Source organism: Rhinoderma darwinii, chromosome 11 (assembly GCF_050947455.1).
Source record: "Rhinoderma darwinii isolate aRhiDar2 chromosome 11, aRhiDar2.hap1, whole genome shotgun sequence".
Classification (NCBI taxonomy): Eukaryota; Metazoa; Chordata; class Amphibia; order Anura; family Rhinodermatidae; genus Rhinoderma; species Rhinoderma darwinii.
In genome coordinates this window covers 75,534,952-75,548,852 of record NC_134697.1, presented here as the reverse complement: position 1 = coordinate 75,548,852, position 13,901 = coordinate 75,534,952, and the positions used below count along the sequence as shown (strand labels likewise).

The 13,901-nt window shown below is 40.7% G+C and overlaps 1 protein-coding gene across 1 annotated transcript in view; it reads right to left on the bottom strand.

Moving 5' to 3' along the window:
* Nucleotides 1–10,007, bottom strand: part of RGR (retinal G protein coupled receptor) — a 36,228-nt gene extending 26,221 nt beyond the window's left edge. The window contains exons 1-2 of the mRNA XM_075841748.1: nucleotides 9,813–10,007; nucleotides 8,665–8,821 (exon numbers count right to left, since the gene is read on the bottom strand). Coding sequence (XP_075697863.1) covers nucleotides 8,665–8,821; nucleotides 9,813–9,891 — 236 coding nt within the window. The 5' untranslated portion in view covers nucleotides 9,892–10,007. The remainder of the gene's footprint in view (nucleotides 1–8,664; nucleotides 8,822–9,812) is intronic.
* Nucleotides 10,008–13,901: the final 3,894 nt, after the last annotated feature.

The window sequence follows — 13,901 nt, the reverse complement described above, 5'->3', positions numbered from 1 at the left end:
CGATAACTGCCCTGTGTAAACACGGGAACGATCAGCAGATGAACAAGCAAATTCTCGATCGTCTGCTGGTCGTATCGTTTTAAAAAATGAAATATTTTCGTTGTCGGCAGCACATCTCCCGGTGTAAACATGATAATAATAGATGGGGACGAGTGATGAGAGTAACGACCGATCATCCCCATCCATAGCTCCGTGTGACAGAAGCAAACGAGCGCCGATCAACGTTGTCTTGTTGATCGTCGCTCGCTGCACCAGACGATTATCGGCCGGTATAAAAGGGCCTTTAGACCTCTCACTTAGGAATCTTCAGTCCCACAGATATGAAATAGCTTTAAATGTTTATAAAGGATAAAAAATTCATCTTCTATCTGACTGCGCACCCTGGTTGTGGCTACAAAATAGACTTTAATAAAAGTAATAAATGACACATTCGGAACTTTAAAAATCGTATAGTGGTAAATATGGGATAAACCTCTTTAGAAAAAAAATAAAAGAAATTTTTGGTAAACCACGATAATTATGGCGTCAGATACCAAGGGCGATGACTATGACATTTGTAAGGTAATAAGTATACTAACTGTGGAAGGAGCCTACAGGAGACGTTCTATCACTGACGTGAAAAATGGAGCGTTGGATTAGTAAAGGAAAAGGGCTATGGATAAAGCTTGAGACGCACTTAATGTATTTTGTCTTATTAGTTTTATTTAGCAATTTGACCCTTGAACTGCCCCTTAACGTTTTTTTAACGTATCTAACCCTTTGTGCTGTTTGTGTCTTCAATCTCTGCATTATTTGAAGAAGAAAGGGTAGATTCCCATAACACATAGTAACCAGAGTTTTATTAAAGTCTACTTTACACCTACAACTGTTTTGACTTGGAATCCTTTTATCTACTAATGGTATGTGCAGTCAGATGTAGATGATTTTTACTACCCTATAAAGCTATTGGATAACTGCAATCAGAGATCTTGAAAACTGTGCAGAATTGATACAGAAATTAACATGAAAAATGTATAGCCTTTCATTATACAAAGAATAACATTAATTTGATGAAAATAAACCCGCAGTGCCCTTAGGGAAAACAGCATTTATAGACAATAACGGAAATTACATTTAGGGCCATAAATTAATTCTAGTGCAAAATAAATAACCTAAAATGTCCCATGCAACATTTAATAAAAAATTTGTATAAAAATAAAGGCATATCTTAAGTACTATTGGAACTGAACCTTCAATCCTCAAATCACCTCTGCTTTGTACCATATTGTACGCCTGTAAGGAAGATGATGGTGCTATATTAATAAATAATAATTATTAATGATATTCAAAGATATTGATAGAAACATTAGAGAACTTTCTCTTTTTTAGGCCATTTTTTTAAAGCGGATGTGTCATCAGACTATGCTGAGATGCAGGCCCGCTCCTCTTTAAGTCAAACGGTCTGAAAAAATATTGTGCAATTTAAAGAGGCTCTGTCACCAGATTTTCAAACCCCTATCTCCTATTGCAGCAGATCGGCGCTGCAATGGAGATAACAGTAACGTTTTGTTTTTTTCTTCAAAAACGAGCATTTTTGGCCAGTTATGACCATTTTTATATTTATGCAAATGAGCCTTTCTTATGTACAACTGGGCGTGTTTAAAGTTATGTCCAAGTGGGCGTGTATTGTGTGTGTACATCGGGGCGTTTTTACTTCTTTTACTAGCTGGGCGTTGTGAATAGAAGTGTATGATGCTGACGAATCAGCATCATCCACTTCTCTTTGTTACCACCCAGCTTCTGGCAGTGTCCTCGCGAGATCACGCTGTGACGTTACTCACTTCCTCCCACAGGAACTTCATCGCGTCGGATGAGCGAGGACACGCTGTGTGTCTGTGAACTGCCAGAAGCTGGGTGGTAACGAAGAGAAGTGGATGAAGCAGATTCGTCAGCATCATACATTTCTATTCACAACGCCCAGCTAGTAAAACAAGTAAACACGCCCAGATGTACACACACAATACACTCCCAGTTGGACATAACTTTAAACATGCCCAGTTGTACTTAAGAAAGCCTCATTTGCATAAATATAAAAATGGTCATAACTTGGCCAAAAATGCTCGTTTTTGAAAAAAACAAAACGTTACTGTTATCTACATTGCAGCGCCGATCTGCTGCAATAGGAGATAGGGGTTTGAAAATCTGGTGACAGAGCCTCTTTAACTTATAGGAGAGATCAAAGAATACACTGGACTCATAGCAATAAGTGTAGTGTATTTATAAGGGGAGTGGTCAGCACTCTTCCTCTCCCGCTGTCCCTCTCGGCAGTGATTGACGGCTAGCTGTGGAATATTTGTATATACAGCAGCCTTACAATCACAATGAGAAGGGCAGGGGAAGGTTGGAGGAGCGTGACCCTCATGAATACATCATACTTAACACTAGGAGTCTGGTGTATTCTTTGAACTCTTCTGTTATTGAAATGGCACAATATTTTTTTTTGTGCTGTTTTGGCTAACAGGAGAGCTGACCTCTCAACACCACTAGCACAATTACTCTTTCCTGTAAATGAACAGCTCTTGGGTGGCACAGGCTCAGTAGCTGAGCCTGTGCCATCTTCAGTGCGTGTCAGCTGTAACATACAGCTAACACCCTGAGGCAATGGCCAGGATCAGAGCTAAAATGGAAAACAAATTTAAAATGTAAAAGATTAAAAAAACAACACATACTTGGTATTCCCGCATCAATGAACTATAAAACATATCCCATATTTAATGTTAAATGCCATAAAAAAAACACCTTAAAAACGAAGCCAGAATTCAGTTTTGTTGTTTACTCCGCATACCAAAAAAAAAACAGGATAAAAAGTGATCAAAAGTTGTATGTACCCTAAAATGATGGCAATGAAAACGTTAACTTGTTCCACAAAAAGCAAACAATAATACAGCTAAGTCGATGGAAAAATTTAAATGTTATGGATTGTGGAATGCAGCGACTTTTATAAATAAAATATGCACTATAATACTTCTGCAGCTTCTATGTATCATGGTACATGGAAGCCGAAAAAAGCTGCTGCCAGCCGAATCCATCAGTTAGCTGTTCTGACGGCTTGGTCACCAGCAGCTCCTGAGCGATGTTCTAAGCTTAATTCTGATCAAGTCAAAGTGGATCCACGGTGCATTTTATTTAAGAATAACAGTAAATTACGGAAGAAATTTTTAACAAAAATATAGGCATTTCAGAAAAAAAACCTAAAAGGTGTATAAAGCCTTTAACCCATTTACAACATTTGACATAACTGTACGTCATAGCCGGGAAGGGGGAGTATGAAGCCTGATCAAGGGCTGAGCCCGCTCAATAGTTAGCAGGTGTCAACTGTAGCTTACAGCCGACACTATACTGTAATGTCCGAAATCAGAGATTTACTCCAATCCCGCCCCCTTAACCACTAAGATGACACATCATCTAATCCATTAGATAGAGGGAAACCCCATCTATCACCCCATCGCCGCCCCGTGATGGCGATGGTTGTAATGACAGTGTTGGGGCTTAATACTGGCCCACCAGGTCTGCCATCTTGGTGCTTCTATTAAGCCCTATTAAGGTGGTACATACTGTAGTACAATACATTGCAATACTTAGGTATTACCTGTTCAAGTCCCCTAGGGAGACAAAAAAAACAATTAAAGTTTTTATTACTGCACAAAAAAGAAAACATATAAAAAGTTAAAAATACTCTTTTCCCCTAAAGTAATTTAAAACACAAAAACATTAATATAATTTGCATTACCACATCTTTAAATGTCTGAACTATTACAATGTAGCATTATTTATCCCACAACGCTGTGAAAAATGCCAGAATTGCTGTTTTTTAGTTACTTTAACTGCCAAATAAATTGGGATAAAAAGTGATCAAAAAGCTGCATTTACTCATTAAAGGTACCAGTAAAAACTACAGCTAACCTGAAAAAAAATCCCTCACACCGCTCCAACGACATAGAAATAAAAAAATTATGGCTCTTCGAATATGGCCACCCAAAACATTTTTTTTTTTAAACAATTAAAAAATTGTTTTTTCTTTGTAAAAGTAGTACATCATAAAAAAAAAAACAATATTAATTTGGTATGGCCCTAATCATATTGACCCGGAGAATTTGCTTTTTTATACACATTGAATGCTGTAAAAACAAAACCTAAAAAACAATAGAGGAATCCCAGTTTTTTTCCAATTCCACCCCTCAAAGATAATTTTTTTCAGTTTTCCAGTACATTATTTAGTACATTAAATGGCGGCATTAAAAACTACAACTAATTCCGCCAACAAAAAAAAAAAGCCCTCATACAGCTATGTCAACGGAAAAATAAAAAAGTTATGGCTTTTAAAAGGCTTGGAGGAAAAAAAATCTAAATATAAAACCGAAAAATGGCTGCAGGGGCAAGGGGATAAAACCATACTAGGCCACATACTTAAGGGGTTAAAAACAAATCGCTTAGTCAGTAAATGTTTGTAAACATGTACGGAGGCCAACCAATGATATTAACCCCTTAGTGACCACTAATACGCCTTTTTACGTCGGTCACTAATGGGCTTTAGGCTAGGCTGACGCCTTTTCACGTCAGCCTAGTCTAAGTCCTGCACGGGTCTCCCGTGCAGGCAGGAGCCGGGGCTCTGCTGTCTGATGACAGCTGAGCTCCTGCTCCAACGCCCGCGATCAAAGTATACTTCGATCGCGGCCGTTTAACCCGTTAAATGCCGCCGTCAATAGCGACCGCGGCATTTAACTTTGTTTACAGAGGGAGTGCACTCCCTCTGTCACCCATCGGCGGCCTGCGAATGCAATCGCGGGTCTCCGATGGGGTGTCATGGCAGCCGGGGGCCTGATATATGCCCCCAGGTCTGCCCTGGACATATGCCTGTTAGGACGCGCCGGAGGCACGTCCTAACAGATTGCCTGTCAGATTTACACTGATAGGCAATAATGCTCTGGTATGCGAAGTATACCAGAGCATTATAGCAGCGATCGGAATATCGCACAGTAAAGTCCCCTAGTGGGACTAATAAAATAAGTCATCAAAGTGAAATAAAGATTATTAATAAAAAGTACAGTAAAAAAATGAATAAAACCATTTTTTTCCATAAAAAGTGGTTTTATTTAGTAAAAGTGTAAAAAAAAAAAAAAAGTACACATATGTTGTATCGCCGCGACCGTAATGACTCCAATAATAAAGTTAATATGTAATTTAAACCGCAAAGTGAACACCGTAAAAAGAAAACGCAAAAAACCATGGCGAAATTTCAATTTTTTTCCATTGCCCCCCCAAAAAGTCATAATAAAAATGAATCAATAAGTCCCATGCACCCCAAAACAGTACCATTCAAAACTACGTCTTGTCCCGCAGAAAACAAGCCCAAAAAATCACTACATTGATGGAAAAATAAAAAAATTACGGCTCTTGGAAAGCGACGATGCAAAAGCAAATAATTTTAGTTCAAAAGTGTTTTTATTGTGCAAAAGTCGTAAAACATAAAAAAAACTCTACATATGTGATATCGCCGTAATCGTACCGACCCATAGAATAAAGGTAACATGTTATTTACGTCGCATAGTGAACGGCGTCAATTTAAAAACGCATAGAACAATGGCGGAATTTCAGGTTTTTTTTATAATCCCCCCCAAAATGGTTAATAAAAGTTAATATAAAAATTATATGTACCCAAAAATGGTGCTATTAAAAAGCACAACTAATCCGGCAAAAAACAAGTCCTCATACAGCTGTGTAGACGAAAAAATAAAAAAGTTATAGCTCTTTGAATGCGACTATAGAAAAACGAATAAAATAGCTTGGTCATTAGGGCCTAAAATGGGCTGGTCACTAAGGGGTTAAGACATCTCTCATTTACAACTGTCCCTAGTTAAACATGCAAACAGTATGACATTAAAGTGCTTGTTCAGGATTAGAAAAGAAAGATCTGATTTTTTTTAAGAAACAGTGTCACGCTTATGAATGGTCTGTGTCTGGTATAGCAACCCCATTTAAAGTAATTGTCTCATCAAGACACCCTTTTTTTAAAGAAGTAATCTGCGCGGCGATCTCTGACCCTCTAATAGGGCTTCTAAAAAGGAGTTGTATTGGTAAGACTACCCCTTTAAAGAAAATATGTCATCAGGAAATTACCTATTGTTTAAATCAAGTTTTTATGGTGATTTCATTATCTATATTAAAAAAAAATCCCCAAACCTTGCAGTTTCTACTCTGGCCACTGAGCCTAACAATATAATGACCCTTCCTGTTCTGTAGAGATCACTTCTCAGCATTTATCTCATTAGGGTATGTGCACACGATGAGAGGCTTTTACGTCTGAAAAGACAGACTGTTTTCAGGAGAAAACAGCTGCGTCGTTTCAGACGTAAATGCTGCTCCTCGTATTATGCGAGGCGTCTTTGACGCCTGTAATCTTGAGCTGCTCTTCATTGACTTCAATGAAGAACGGCTCAAATTACGTTGCAAAGAAGTGTCCTGCATATAATGTATATAAGTGCCCTGCACTTCTTTGCCGAGGCAGTCAATTTACGCGTCATAGTTTGACAGCTGTCAAACGACGACGCGTAAATTACAGGTTGTCTGCACAGTACGTCGGCAAACCCATTCAAATGAATGGGCAGATGTTTGCCAACATATTGTAGCCCTATTTTCAGATGTAAAACGAGGCATAATACGCCTCGTTTACGTCTGAAAATAGGTCGTGTGAACCCAGCCTCATCATCACATACAGGATTACAATGAAAGATCATACCTCTATATTGATAAGACAGGATCCACCATTGACAATAGGTGATGGCAGACCTTTTTCTCTAATCCTGGCAACCCCCTTTAACTAATTTGTTTGCAAAAGCAGCTAAACCAATTCTCTTTAGGCTAGGATTACAGTAAGATATTTTGTAACAAAATGTTCCTATTGTAAGGCTGTATTCAGACGAGTGTTGTTAAAATCATCAATATTTCTTCAGGGGAATACTGACGATTTTACAAGAAGGTTCAATCAGTATTGTGTCAGAGTACGTTCAGTTTGTCAGTTCTTAACGTCAGTGCAGCTTCAGCCATTCTCAGCTTTTCATGTTCGTGACAAGAACCTGACTGTTTTTTTTTCATCATCTTCTATAAATCCATCAGTGAAAAATAAACCGGACTCGGATAACGTCAGTGCGCTGTCCGATTTTTTTTTAACTGACCTTTTGACTTTAATGGGCGCGTCTAATGGGAGAACTGGACAAAACTATTGCATGCTGCAGTATCTCTGCACAGATTATCAAAAATCAGGCATGTTAATGAGTCCTTTGACTTGCGTCAGTGTCCGTGTGCAGTCAGTTATATACTCGGACAGAACTCCGATGTGAATACCGCTCGTCTGTCTCCTCTTACTAGAGCTGCAGCTCACTGGAGTGCACTAACTTTGGTGCAACTCTATATACTGGACTGCAGCTGTAGCTCAAGATAAAATTGTAAAATCTCACAACAAAAAGTGTAGGTGTAGTCCTGGCCTTAGGGCTCATGCGCAAGGCCATATTGTTACATAGTAAATAAGGGTAGGTTTACATGGCTCGGATTCACTGCTTAAACCTCTGCCGCAAATCCAACCTAGACACCGCAGGAAATCCCGTCCGAAAGTCTGCACCAAATCATGTTTTATTTGGTGCAGACTTTCAGGCGGATTTGTCGCTGCGGACATGCCGCGGCGGACACCAGATGATGGTATTAAAAAAAAGTCCATACTCACCTACCCCTGGTCTCCCATAGAGGCATCACTCTTTCCTGGGCTGGTCTCTGTGCTGCCGGTTTTCTGGGATGACATTTTCTCCCATGTGACAGTTGCAGCCTGAGACCATACGGGGAGGAGTGACGCGCCGCTTTAGGAGCGCCAGGGGAGGTGAGTATGGACTATTTTTATTTTCTCTACTTTACTTGTGACTTTTCAGCAGCAAAAATCGCAACATTTGCTATTTCTTACAGAATCTGTCTTCCACAACTAAATAGGGAAAGTCTGTAACAAATATGCAAACCTTCCGCACACACTGCATATTTGTTGCAAATTTTGTTGCAGATTTTTTAGCCAAAGCTAGAAGTGGTATCAAAAGGAACGGGAAATATAAAGGAAGAACTTATACTTCTCCTTCCTCATGGATCCACTTCTGGCTTTGGCTAAAAAACTGAATCAAAATCTGTGTCGATGACGTGCAACAAATACGAGATGTGTGAATCCAGTCTAAACTGACATGCCGTGGATTAAAAAATCTGCTCCGCATGTCAATTTCTGCATGGACATTTTCTGCAGCGTGTGGATGAGATATTTAAAATCTCATCCACTTTGCTGCTACTGTAATACGCTGCAGATTTTCCATCCGGAAATCCGAAATGGATAATCCACAGCAATTACACTATGTTTGAACATAGCCTTAGGTTGAAAAAAGACATGACAAGCAGATTCAACCTTTCCTCATCAATTCCACACCATTCACTGCTAGATTTATTATAACCCTCAATGCCAGTTGTCATCTAGCCCTTTTTTAAATGCTGTCATAGTTTCTGCCATTAGTTTGCCATGTTACTTAGAAGCATTTGATTTCCCATGTACATATGCCTGGCCTGAAATATGTTCATATAACACATTAATGGTGAATATTTTACCTTAAGAAGCTGGAAAAGGCAGCTACAAAGGCATTAATACAGAGTCCAGTGTCTGCCACTGCCAGGCTTATTATGAGCAGGTTGCTAGGTGTCCTGAGCTCTCTGATTTTGTAGAAAGAAAGGATTGTCAGACCATTTAAAATGAACCCAAGCAGAGCTGCAAGAAATAAATCATCCGTCATCACCAAAGGAAACATTGAAAGAATCTTCAACCCATAAGCAGGTTTTCTCATATCAATCTTTACCAGCAGCCACATTGTGATTTATAGTCCGAGTTCGATTGCCGCTTGTTCGGCCTCCACCAACCCAGTCTAACAAGAAATGTTATATATTGATCAGCACTAATCTTAGCTCTTCCAATTATTAGCACTTCTAAGGGTTCCCCCCTGATGGGATTCTGCTCATTAGTTACTAGTTCCACAAAGAGGCAGTAACTGCAGCAAAATATTACATGCAAACCAATATGTAGTCTTAGGATACACGAGATCTCGTAAATACCTATGCAGCATCGAAAAAGCCAAGAAAAAGATTGATAGTCTTATTATAGCAGCGTCAAAACATATGCAAGAAACAAGGAAAACACATAGAACGCAGCCGCCTCTGAATCACTGGTTTCATTCATTTTTCATTTCGTTGTTGACATTGACATGATGAGTTGATGACATGATGTACCTGCAGTTTATTACACATTTACATCTGCATTTCCTTCTATTTTATGTATCCTTTTTACCTCTAGTATGCAACACATTTATTGGTATCTGTTGATTTAGATAATGTATGGCTGGGTTTTGCTCTTATCTATTTGTATTACCATATCACCTGTTGGTAGGTTGGTTTACAAATATATTGGAGACATTAAATCATTCTTCTAAATATCGGCTGCAAAACTGTTTGGGATACTATATGTAATAAAATAGTTTAGAGTGTTTTCTGTCACTACAAAAAAATAAAATAAAACAATATGCTGGTAAAATCGTTGCTACCTGCTAAGGATAAATAATATGTTTCCACATTTGTGGCTTTGCTCTGCACTAGAATATCTGGGCAGCTGTGAAATAAACATAGAAACATGACTCTTATGGCTGATTTTTACTTTCTCTGACAGCATTGAAAAGAACCCAGAGACAACTACAAAATGAAGATCTTACCTTCTACCAGAAGAGTTGTACCAATGGCGAATACTTCAATCTCTGAGAAACCTTCAGGAAGCGGGTAAGATGTGACCATGTTTGCAAAATTGTGCGAACACCCTGCTGAACTGTCTGCTGCTTTCCCTTCACACAGGCGCACACTAGAAAGGCTTCCTTTTAAAGGGCCTGTTTGTCATGAAGCATCATGCAAGTCATTATGTAAAATCTTTTTTTTTTTTTTTCTTAGTAGTTATGTCTGAAACATCTCAATCCCCAGAAGAATTCCCTAATGATGTGAATGGGAGCAGGATCCTTCACTTCACAGCCCCCCCATTCCACCTTTTCTAAATCGTATTTGCATACCATGGTAAAAAGGCTGCATTCATAGCACTGAGAACAAGGGTTTTGTGAACGCATTATTATAAAATCTGCCTTGTGAACTATAACCGAATTATCAGAACATGGAGCAAGAGGCTAGAGAAGAATCCTCTATGTGGTGTCTAATTGGCAAAGATGGAAAGTAATTAATGGAGGGAACGTTGTTCAGAAACAATGCTAAACATTTACACTGCTTGAGCTCAATAACATGATGGTCCATAGTGTAAGCCTACTACAGAACAACAGCACCAATTACATTTCCCATATGGGTCCTATATGCAGTGGCGGATTATCATATGGGCGTTTCGGGCGGCCGCCCGGGGCCCGAGGCTCCCAGGGGGCCCATGGCAGCCCGAACCGCACATCATCTGCTAAATCTATTCAGCGCGCTAGCGCTGCTAAGTGCCGAAGATGAGGAGGAGCAGGGAATTGGCCGGGAAAGGGGTAGGACACGCCTCCCTGACAAGTGCGGGCCGCCGCCATTGAGTAACAGAACAGCGACGGACGGCTGTTCTGTTACTCCAAAGCAGCAGGAGGGAGAAGAGCCGGGCGGGCGGTCACCGGCGCTGAGGTCAGTATAGGCTTATCCTCCTGCCCAACTGGTTCCCGACCGCTGGCTGTATTTTTACGGCCAGCGGTCAGGGACGGGTCCTTAAAACCCGAGCCATAGACTTTCTACGGCTCGGGTTTTAACTTGCTGCCCGCGCGATCGGGCAGCTGAATGTCGGGTCTCCGGCTGTCAGTGACTGCCGGGGACCCTGAGGAGAAGATAGGAGCAGCTTTCGCTGCTTCTGTCTTCTCTGATCTCTTTTACACAGCGCTCAATGAACGCTGTGTATAGGAATAGAGACAGCAGCAGCGGCGCTGTCTCTATTCCTCCCGGTGATCATGTGACTGGTCACATGATCGCCGGGTGCCGTTAGTGGCAGACTGTTGCTGGGTCTTACTAGACCCAGCACAGCCCTATTAGTGACAATCGTCACTATGAGAGGGCTGATTTCCCCTGTAACTGGGGCTGCTGTGCAGCTCCAGTTACAGTGGAAAAGATGGTGTAAAACAAAGAAAAAAAATATATAAAGTTCCCCAAAGGTCTTTTTTGACCTTTGGGAGACAGACCATAGTAATAAAAAATAATAAAGTAAAGTGCAAAAAAAAATGTAATAATAAATACACATAAAATACCCACCCCAATAAAAACGTCGCCCTCCCCCCCCCCGCCAATCATTGTTGTAACGCTAGCGCTGACCCAATTACCCTAATATAGACATGTAATATATTAAAATTTACGGTAGACAATGACGATTACAAATAAAAGGTCTATTTTAGGGTAAAACTATGTTATTACCAAAAAAAAAAATAGCTGAAACGTAAAAAAGCTTATTTTTTTACTATTATTTTCAAACTTTATGAATAAAAATTCTAAAATAGCAAAAAAGGTGTGTATAAAAACGCTAAAAAAACGAAACCTGCATTATCTACGGAAAAAACGTCGCAAAAATCACGTCGGTTTTATTTTTTTTTAATAAAAATGTGTGTTTGGGGCAACTTTGTAATTACGTTTTATTAAAAAATATTTTAACTTTTTGAGATACAGCTGCTTTGTATCCTGTATCCGTCAGGTCAGCAGGACTGACGGGATCAGTGAAACGGGCCCTGCGCTAAATTATAATCTTAGATGTGATAGATTTGAGGTGGATCCTGCGTGTCACTGATCCTGTCAGTCCTGCTGACCTGACGGATACAGGATACAAAGCAGCCGTATCTCAAAAAGTAAAAATATTTTTTCATAAATCACACTGATACACACACATACACTATATATATATATATATATATATATATATATATATATAATTATAATATAAAGTTTTTAAATGTGTACATAACCTTGTGGCACTATATACAAGGGGGAGCGCTGTGAGGCACTATATACAAGGGGGAGCGCTGTGAGGCACTATATACAAGAGTGAGCGCTGTGAGGTACTATATACAAGGAGGAGCGCTGGGAGGCACTATATACAAGTGGGAGCGCTGGGAGGCACTATATACAAGGGGGAGCGCTGTGAGGCACTATATACAAGGGGGAGCGCTGTGAGGCACTATATACAAGGGGGAGCGCTGTGTGGCACTATATACAAGGGGGAGAGCTGTGTGGCACTATATACAAGGGGGGCTGTGTAGTGCTATCCACAGTGGTATGTGTGTGGCGCTCTTTATAGGGGGGGCTTTTTGGTGCTATTTACAAGAGGGGGAGGGCTGTGTGGCGCTCTCTACAGGGGGGCTGTACGGCACTATCTATAGGGGGCTGTGTGTAACGCTCTCTACGAGGGGGATGTGTGATATATAGAGGGGGCTGTGTATGGCGATATCTATGGGGGTGTGTAATATCTACAGGGGCTGTGTGTGGCACTATGTACAGGGGGCTGTGTGTATGTGGTGTTTTACAGTGTGTGGTATTATTATATTCAGGCACGCAGTGTTTGGTGCTATTATATTTAGGGGCACAGTATGTGGCACCATGATAACTTTATTTTCGTTTATAGGTGTGGAAATGTTGGAAAAGTGAGGAGACGTCTGAGTGGCAAATTCTGCAGAAATGAGTCATGGCCGGGAGAAGTCGTCATGAGCGCTGGACCGGATGGAGAAGAAAAGAGGAAAAAAACTACTAGAATCTGAGACGTCGTCACCTGTGAGTCACTAGATTTAAAGAGAATCTGTCACCTTTCCTGACATGTTTATTATAGGAATCCTTGTATTTAACAAAAAGTCTTTCTGCAGTCCAGGACTGATAGACAATTCCCCTTGTCAGGAGGTTGTGTCCCTGCACAGTGTGATACTCTCAGTATGTAGGGACACCGCGCTGTGACAAGGGAAATCGTAACACTGTTAATGCTTGCCCAAAAAGGTAGTGTTAAAAATAGTTACGGCGCGGCAGGGCGGCGGTGAGGAAGGGGGGCCCAAGTTTGGGTAACAGCCCAGGGCCCATGGTCTACTTAATCCGCCACTGCCTATATGTACCAAATACATGTGGCAAACTAAATAGAGAAAAACATGCAGGACCAACGTTTGGTTGAGGATGAATTATTAACAATTAGTGCATTTTTTTTACCGGACTTTGGTCCTGCATGTTTTTCGGTATTTGGTGTACTTCTACAGAACAAGAAAAGCTCAAGAATAGTAACCTTTAATTCCACATATCATACATTAACCATGTATATATAGGTTAATCGGCATTACTTTAAGTCCTGTTCACTGGGCGTTCCAAAAGCCATTTCTCTTGTCTAGTTCTTCCTGTGCAAAAAAAGGGTTTAAGGCCTCATGCACACGAACGTATTTTTGTCCTCCCATAAATACTGGCGTAAATACGGGTCCTTGGTCACACGTATTCGACCCGTATTGCACCAGTATTTACGGACCCGTGCCCGTAAATACGGGTTCGGTGTCACCAGTATTCCACCCGTATTTACCGGCACGTTTTCGCTGCAAAATTACACTGCAGTAATCGGCAGCCCTTCTCTCTATCAGTGCAGGATAGAGAGAAGGGACAGCCCTTGCCGCAGAAAAAGTAAAAGAAATTCATACTTACCCGGCCGTTGCCTTGGTGACGCGTCCCTCTCTTGACATCCAGCCCGACCTCCCTGGAAGACACAGCAGTCCATGTGACCGCTGCAGCCTGTGATTGGCCTGTGATTGGCTTCAGTGGTCCCAGGAGGCCGGACTGGAGGAAGA